The sequence below is a fragment of the Teleopsis dalmanni genome, chromosome 2 (assembly GCF_002237135.1).
Source record: "Teleopsis dalmanni isolate 2A chromosome 2, ASM223713v2, whole genome shotgun sequence".
Classification (NCBI taxonomy): domain Eukaryota; kingdom Metazoa; phylum Arthropoda; class Insecta; order Diptera; family Diopsidae; genus Teleopsis; species Teleopsis dalmanni.
In genome coordinates this window covers 243,769,338-243,777,195 of record NC_051847.1, presented here as the reverse complement: position 1 = coordinate 243,777,195, position 7,858 = coordinate 243,769,338, and the positions used below count along the sequence as shown (strand labels likewise).

At 29.4% G+C, this 7,858-nt stretch overlaps 1 protein-coding gene across 1 annotated transcript; it reads right to left on the bottom strand.

Moving 5' to 3' along the window:
* Positions 1–954: 954 nt before the first annotated feature.
* LOC119677213 (interference hedgehog-like) lies at positions 955–2,364 on the bottom strand. Its single transcript, XM_038088485.1, has 3 exons — positions 2,169–2,364; positions 1,373–1,494; positions 955–1,020 (listed from the first exon to the last, which is right to left on the bottom strand). The coding sequence occupies exons 1-3, from the start codon at positions 2,311–2,313 to the stop codon at positions 955–957; spliced, it is 333 nt and encodes a 110-aa protein (XP_037944413.1). The 5' UTR covers positions 2,314–2,364.
* Positions 2,365–7,858: the final 5,494 nt, after the last annotated feature.

Below are 7,858 nucleotides of genomic sequence, written 5' to 3'. Positions count from 1 at the left end.
AAAAATGGATGGTAGATATTTCGTTCATATGTAACTTCCCACTTCCGTTGGGAACTAGTACCCTGTTTATTTCTAAATTTCCCAGTTAACCGCGCTTTCATGTAAAAAGATTATATCTTGAAAACTCACTTAAACCGACTGCATGAATACTGCAATGGTTAGTGCAGTCTTGTCTGTTCATTGGTGTATAGAAACTCATCCCTTCAATATACACTGCAGAAGCTGTGGAAACTTACAGAAAAAAAAATCTGAATAGTTTTTTGTGGATGCTTATTTCTTGTCTTCAGGAGAGAAAGGTTTTTAGGGAAGTACTTTTTTACCAGTTTGTCGGATTATTTTCCTGTAAGAACTAAGCGCTACTTTTGCTTCCCTTAAAGACGACTATACTTTTTAATGAAAATGAATTAAAATTCTTATTGAGTGCTCTTGATGCTTACGAATATATTCGTCTCCTTGGAAAAAACTCACAAAATTTTTTCCCGAGATACGGGTCTTCTTATTTTATGAAAGGAGCTCATAAAAAAAATTTCAGCCAAATCGGGGATCATGAGGTCTTTTTTTGCCAAAATCCGTCCGGCTTGTAAAAGAATGACCCATATGTTATTGTCAATTTAGATTTTAAGTATAATTCTGTAATCAGTGTTGTATGAATTTTTAACAATCAATAATAAATAATAGTAATTATATTGTACTTTAAGCAGTATCTAATATCTTTTTCTAAGTAAAATTTATATAATTGCACAACAAAACAAAAAATATATATATAACAAGTACTCTTAAGGTTAGATTATTTAATGAAAAACTAAAAAGATATTTTGTTAAGAGATCAGATTTAGTTTATACATATAATTACAAGATGATATCGAATCTATATCCATTATAACTAATGATATTTCCTAAAAACCGATGAACGCAGGTAAAATAACATTGCAAATAGTCGTATTAATATTCTTTTCATAAGTTCTCACAATATTTTCTCATAAGCCCATAAGCATAAAATACTACTTTTTCGTTACGAACCTAAAAAAAAAATAGCAAAAATTGTAAACAAAAAAAAAAATTACCTAAAATAATTTTCCTTAAAACGAAGCTGCGAAAATTTGCTTATTAATCTCTTACAAACAAAATAAATTGAATTAAACAGTGAAAGTAATTTACTTTCACTTACTTCCTACTCATTACTATGCAAATCCCACAAGCCCGGCAGATAGGCCAGTTACGTAGAAATAAAATAATTAAATAAAATAAGAATAAATTCGTTAAAAGGAAGTACAACAAAATTTTGCCAAAAAAGGAGAAAAGTTGGTGAAAGGAAAGTAAGGATAATACATATATATTGTATATATAATAATAATAATAAAGATGCACAAACCTTTTTAGTCCAATATATCGACGGCACGGGATTACCAGAGCCTTTGCATTCCAAAGTAATTGGGCCGCCTTTACGTGCCTGTAACTGACCGGAAGTGGGAATGGCGCGTACACTGGGCGGAACTGTAAGCAGATATTAAGAGTAAAAGTTTTAGACGACAAATAGATAAATTTAGTTAAATATTATAACCATGTTTTTTGTAGGTTGTAGAAAAAGGGAAATAGTTGGTTGTGGGAATGGAAGGATAAGCTATTTTTGGTAATATCACATAAATGCGCACAGATTTAAAATAAACTTTCTGGCAAGTTTTTACAGGAAAATTCCATTGGATTTAACTTATTTTTTATTTATTTTTTTTTGTTGCTTGCTTTTTCTGTATCTTTTATTAATTAAAATAAAATTTTATTGACTGAAGCATTTACAAATAATGTTGAGTGAATCATTTGTGCATAAATTAAGGAAAGTTATTTAAAAATTCATGTACTGCCATTGCCGTTTCAGCTGAGCGAAAAAGTTTTGTTGGCATAATTTGTAATTATTTTCTATAAATGGCAGATTAAGACGCATTTAAGTGTGATTAATTGAAAATTAACGAAATCAGCAAAAGTGTTCATAATGAGATTAAATTACTTAAGTAGAATTTAATTGTATATTCAATTTGTTGTAGTATTAAGAGTGTAGAGTTTGGTGCCAACTTTTATCAATCGAAAATAAATGAAATTACAATCTTAATACTGTGTAAATTGTTTTATTTTAAAATTAAATAATTTGTATTTATTATTTGAGTTTAACTTACCCAATATTTCCACTGTGTGCACTTGATCACGATTTATTTTGTCACTGATTTGACACACATAATCCCCAGCATCTTGTGGCTCTAAATCTGATATTTCTAAATTATAACCATCTATCAGTCTTATGCGCTCATCCCTTGTCACCATAATATTTGAGGCTGTAAGGACATTTGTGCCGCGACGCCACAATAAAACGAAAGTTCCTGTAAGCAAAAACGAAGAAAAGCAACATTAGAAATGGGCATAAGCTATAATACTTGAAAATGCTAAATAAAATATAAATGTAAATGTAAATGTAAATGTAAATATAAATGTAAATACATATATAATTGTGTAAATGTGGCATGAAGTCGAAAAAGAAATAACAAACTCAAAGACCCAGAAATGTTAAGAAAATTGTTTGGAAAATGTTAGCACATTTATAACAAAGCATCACAGCCAGCTTATAAGGACGCTGCCAGTCTCACACACCACTACTCGTACATTTCTTAGCTACTACTTACAAACACACACACACACACACACACACAAATGCACATATCCTTGCACAACACTTAAAGCCAACTTTCACCATATGTTATAGTTCCTTTTTATATCCTCAGGCTGTTGAGCTGCGAACATGGCCATATTTTTACAGCACAAACGCATATGTGTTCGCTTGTGTTTTACTACAACATTTACTATAATTTCACTGTTCTAGTACTATTTTTTTGTTTTCATCTCCTTTTTTGGAATAATATGCTATTTTTATATATATCCTGTTTCGCATATCCTGTTGAAAGATGTTTGTATAGAACAATTTCTTGCTTTTATAGTTTGTGCGCGCTAATAAATGACATAATCTTCCAGTCGCTCTAGAGCACTTGATTCTGGTTTGTCTTTGCTTCCTTCATCCCTCCCTTCATCCCGAGTATAGCCCACCATTTTTCGTCATGTTTACTTTTTTTAAGTGGTATTAAGTAGTTAATAATATGTTTATTTATTTATTTGGAAGTTTAATGACACTAAATTAGGTAATAATTTTATTGAAAGTGCGTGTACAGCTTTTATTTGATATTCATACTCTTGCCGTTTCACTTGAAATCCCGCCAAAGCAAATGTCTTCCGACACTTAAGTTAGGCTGTTAATGTTATTTTTATTAAGAGATTAAAGTCAAGCTATGCATAAATTGCAATATGACAGATTATGGGAAGATTTTTGACATCCTTATATTTTCGTTAGATTAGGTTTGTAAGCTTGATAGACAATTTACGTGGGTTTTGTTTATAAATAGCGCGCACGTGTATATTCCAAATAAATACATAAAAATTAGCATTTATAAAAAACTCGAGTAAAGATAAAAAAAATAAAATGAAATGAAAGAAAGCTTGAAATAAAATTTTAATAAAATAGGAAACAAAGTAGGAAAAAATAAAGGAATAACTCTGAAAGATTATTTGAAATAATGCAATAGATTAAAAGTTATTTTTCATACAATTTCTAAAATATATATACGTAAGAAATAATAATAATACGCTTATTATTAAGTTCTAAATATTGTTTATTAAATGCTAATTGATTATTGTTTGTTAAATGTTCAGTGATTATCGCAATACACTCTCCGACCGACCACAGACGACCGACTCCCTCCACCAACTGTCAACAACTGCTTGGCTTCTCTTCTGACACTATTGCTATCTGTCATGATTATAGTGATGATACCCTGTTACATATATATTTAATAAAATATATATTTTTCAAATACATTTTGACTTTTTAAATAGAGTTGCCTGAGCATGGAGTGACTGAAGTATAGTGAACACTTCTTATAGTTCTCTATAAATTAACTATAGTTCTGTCATAGATGGTAATAGTACCATTCCGGAAATAGTTTTAGAAATGGTAATAGGGAGAGGTTAAGCAGTTCTTTCTGTAAAACTGGCAATGTTTAAGTATTAATAGTTTTCTAACCACTGCAGTATTTTTAAAATATATATCGTTGCTAAAAAGAAAACTAGAATTTGCCTTGAAGTGAAAAATGCATTGCAAAAAAATGTTTATACTATCTGATACTTAATTTAATCTCTACTGCAATTGTACTTAGTTTAAATTACATAAACAATTTTTGCTTTCAGCTTTAGCTTTACAAAAATATTTGTGACTTCACTCCACACCCCACAGCCTCTTACTCTTACTTTAAAAAAAACATTTTGACCAAAAAAATTCAAAAAGAAAATTCTTGGGCGTATATGGGTTAATTACTTTATAATTAATGAACAATTTAGTTACTGAATGATTGTGAAGAAGTTCTAGCTATTTAGAGATATATAATAACATAAAAGCAGATTTAAATGCTGAATTCAGCACGATTAGGGTACTTAGTCAATAGAATGTTATTTTGATAATATTTGCTATTCCGATTAAATTTTTTCAACACTCTGTATTCCAATACTGGGTAGTTCCTCAAACATCGTAAGTCAAATCATGACATCTAGTAAACTGTAAATGTTCTTTGATTACAAACTTGACTTCTGCTGTATTTATAAGTTAGACGATTCTAAATATACATTAAGGCCTGTTGTCCGATTGTGTTAGATAAATTTATATGAATAAATATTCTTAATTCAGATCTTATTTTTAGTTTGTTACAAAAGCTTAGAGTAATAGAGTAATTGATTAACTAAAATATATTTTCTTAAACTTATATCCAGAATGGCTTTAAGCCCATTTTAGTTCATAACCACATGTTATTATGATATAATAATTCATGTGTTATTATATTTAATCTTCATTCTGTCTTCTCTTTAATTTACATTTAATTTGCAACATAAAATTATGCGCCATTTAAATTGAAACAAAAAATTAATAAATTTCAGTAAAATCCCTACAATTTGGTAGACAGTACGAAAGAGAACATATGGCCATATAAGAAATCAATAAAACCTCAGCGAAGTAAGCCTTTTAAAAAAATATGCGCGTATTAATAGCAGTAAAGCATTAAATTTCATAACATTTCCCTTAGGTTAATAAAATAAATAAATATCCCAGAAATAAGGGAAACGGAAGTACACAAACTGAGTCAACAGAGAAAGAATTTTGGTAGGTACTTAAATGGCAAACTTATAAAAAGGAAACAGAAAATTTTATGCATGAATGAGCATAAAACAAAATGAAGGCAATATCAACAACAACAACAACAACAACAACAACAACAACAACAACAACAACAACAACAACAACAACAGCAATAGAAACTGCCTATATTACTTCAGTATACGTGACCTACGCACGCGGTACTGTTATGCGTACTGTACAGACAATGGGCACACTTACGGTCTTACGCTTTTACACATACGAGTATTACCGGAAACAGGAAACTAAGCATAGACACTCATGTTTTTATTGCTTTCGATTATTATTGAATGTTTATGAACATAAAAATAAATTTTTATTTTATTGTCTTTTTATTTTTGGGAGCTTTTATACTAAAATATATATTTTGCTTAACAAAAATATTACTTCACTCCTACAGGATTCAGGATGCTTCATTTTTGTTTTGGTTTTGGTTTCTTGGATTTACAGCATAAACTGAAATTCATCTCTATTAGCCATAAAAGCATAAATATCCTTATTGTTTACTGCCAATGCATAATTATGCGTATGTGTTTTATGCAGGCAAAATGAGGATGCCACATGTTTCATTCATGTGTTCGATGGTATGCTTGTGTGTGCTTTTCTGTGTACTTAAACAGTCTTGTCTTCCAATGGTTCGTCTTTATGCCGTCTTGCTTTTAGTCTCCGTATTCAATATGTCTGCCGTTGTGTTTCCTTTTAATGTGAGCCTCAAATCTAATAAAGCCATAAAAATTTAATTTAAAATTTCTGGCTCAATCACGCGAAAGTATAATTCGATATAAATTTATTTAACTTGCCTTTTATGAACTTTGAGGTTTTTATGTTCGTTATAATGTTTCATAGCTTTTTGCTATTTTTACTACAAAGCTGATTTTGTAGGATTTACTTAAAGGATTTTTTTTTTACATTAAATCTTAATATGTTTACTCTTACTTATATTTGGAAGTTTGTGTGAATTTTTCACTCACAGTTTCGAAGTTATTAAATTTTTCACAAAATCATGTTAGATGGGATGATGGGATTACTTTTGGTATAAACATTTTGCTAAAAAATTATTCGGATTTAATAATTAGGATATAAAAAAATTACTAATAAATTAAATTTATGTTTTCATCTCAAATTTAGTATATTTACATATTTTTTATGTCGCACAATACAATGATTAAAATTACAGACAGAATTCTGTATGTATCTTTTAGGGATTATTATAAATATTTCATGAATTTGTTATTAACATATATATATATTATAAACCAAGTTTCAAGTCTCTACACCTCTTAAAGGGGAGGACACGTAGTCCAATTTATAAAGCTTGCTTCTCAGTTTGCTTGTACTTATGAATTTTGTACGGTAATATTTCAATAAAAATGTTGAACTAGCATTTAGAAAGGGTGGAATCTTTTGACAGAGGAATATATTTGCCTCGTATTCATCAGTTTTTACAAACAGAAATTTTTTTGATAAGATGGTTTTCTAAACCGAACATTATTGCCGGTCCTATCCTTCCTTCTCAATCCTTTGCGTGGTGGCGTATTATAAAAGCACTTTTTTTTAATGGCCGATCCTATAACTGCATGGACACCAATTACTGTATTAATCTTAAAAAGGTTTAAGCTTAGAATTGATTGGCTGGCTTAAAAGAGCCTCACATATTATATTGGGGGATTATAAGTTCAAAGAAGAGTGACACGTTTTTAGTGAATTTTAGCAATACGTCCAGGAAAAAAATCAATTCAATTAGAATTGCTTGGCAGGCTTGAAAGAGTCCCACATATCCAACTTGTTTCTAAGTACTACCAGCGGGAAAAACCACCATAAAAGTTGGGGGATTATAAATTCAAAGAAGAGTGACACGTTTTTAATGAATTTTAGCAATGCGTATAAGAATAAAAATCAATTTGATGTACTAGTATGTATAAGTGTATACAGGTTTTTTTTATCCAATTTTATATAAACATTCGAAAACACATAAGAGGTTCAACATCTTTCAAGCCTTTTATTCACTACTAAATCACACGAAAACCACAAAAGTTCGAATCGTAGAACACGGAGGAACTTGTACATAAAAGAAATATTCTACAACTATTAAAAGCAAATAGTTTATTTGCTCCAATAAAATTTTATCTCCACATGTCCACAGTATTAAATTTCATTGAGTTTTTATGATGAATTTTCTTTACTGTTTCTAGTGCAAATTTTTCCATTGCTTCCTTCCATTGCTCATATATAATCTTTAATAGTTGTTTGTCGTCGGATACATTAAACGTTAATCTTGTTTTGTATTTAATTGCAATTATTTTTCCCTGAAACAACAGAAACAAGCAATGAAACATCAAATGTTTCCGTCGGTTTTATTTTGTAATTAAATTTCTGTTATTTAAATTTTATTACTTTTGCGTGCTCATTTCGTTAGTTTACACATATTATTGTGAACAGAAAGAAAATTTAATTGTATGGCTTTATAATGCAATAAGAAGCAATTAACTAATTATTCAATATAAAATCGTGGTAAAACGATATACGATATTTGCCAGAAAACATTCTTTCAGTAGTGAAAATACTTCTTTTCTAAAGTAT

Bases quoted from the DNA above. Each gene is read 5' to 3' on its own strand.
- LOC119677213 (XM_038088485.1), bottom strand. From the start codon at position 2,313: ATGGTGACAAGGGATGAGCGCATAAGACTGATAGATGGTTATAATTTA. The intron at 1,495-2,168 runs GTAAGTTAAACT...ATCTGCTTACAG, and splicing joins GCACACAGTGGAAATATTGG to TTCCGCCCAGTGTACGCGCC. The intron at 1,021-1,372 runs GTTTGTGCATCT...TTTTTTTTTTAG, and splicing joins CGATATATTGGACTAAAAAG to GTTCGTAACGAAAAAGTAGT.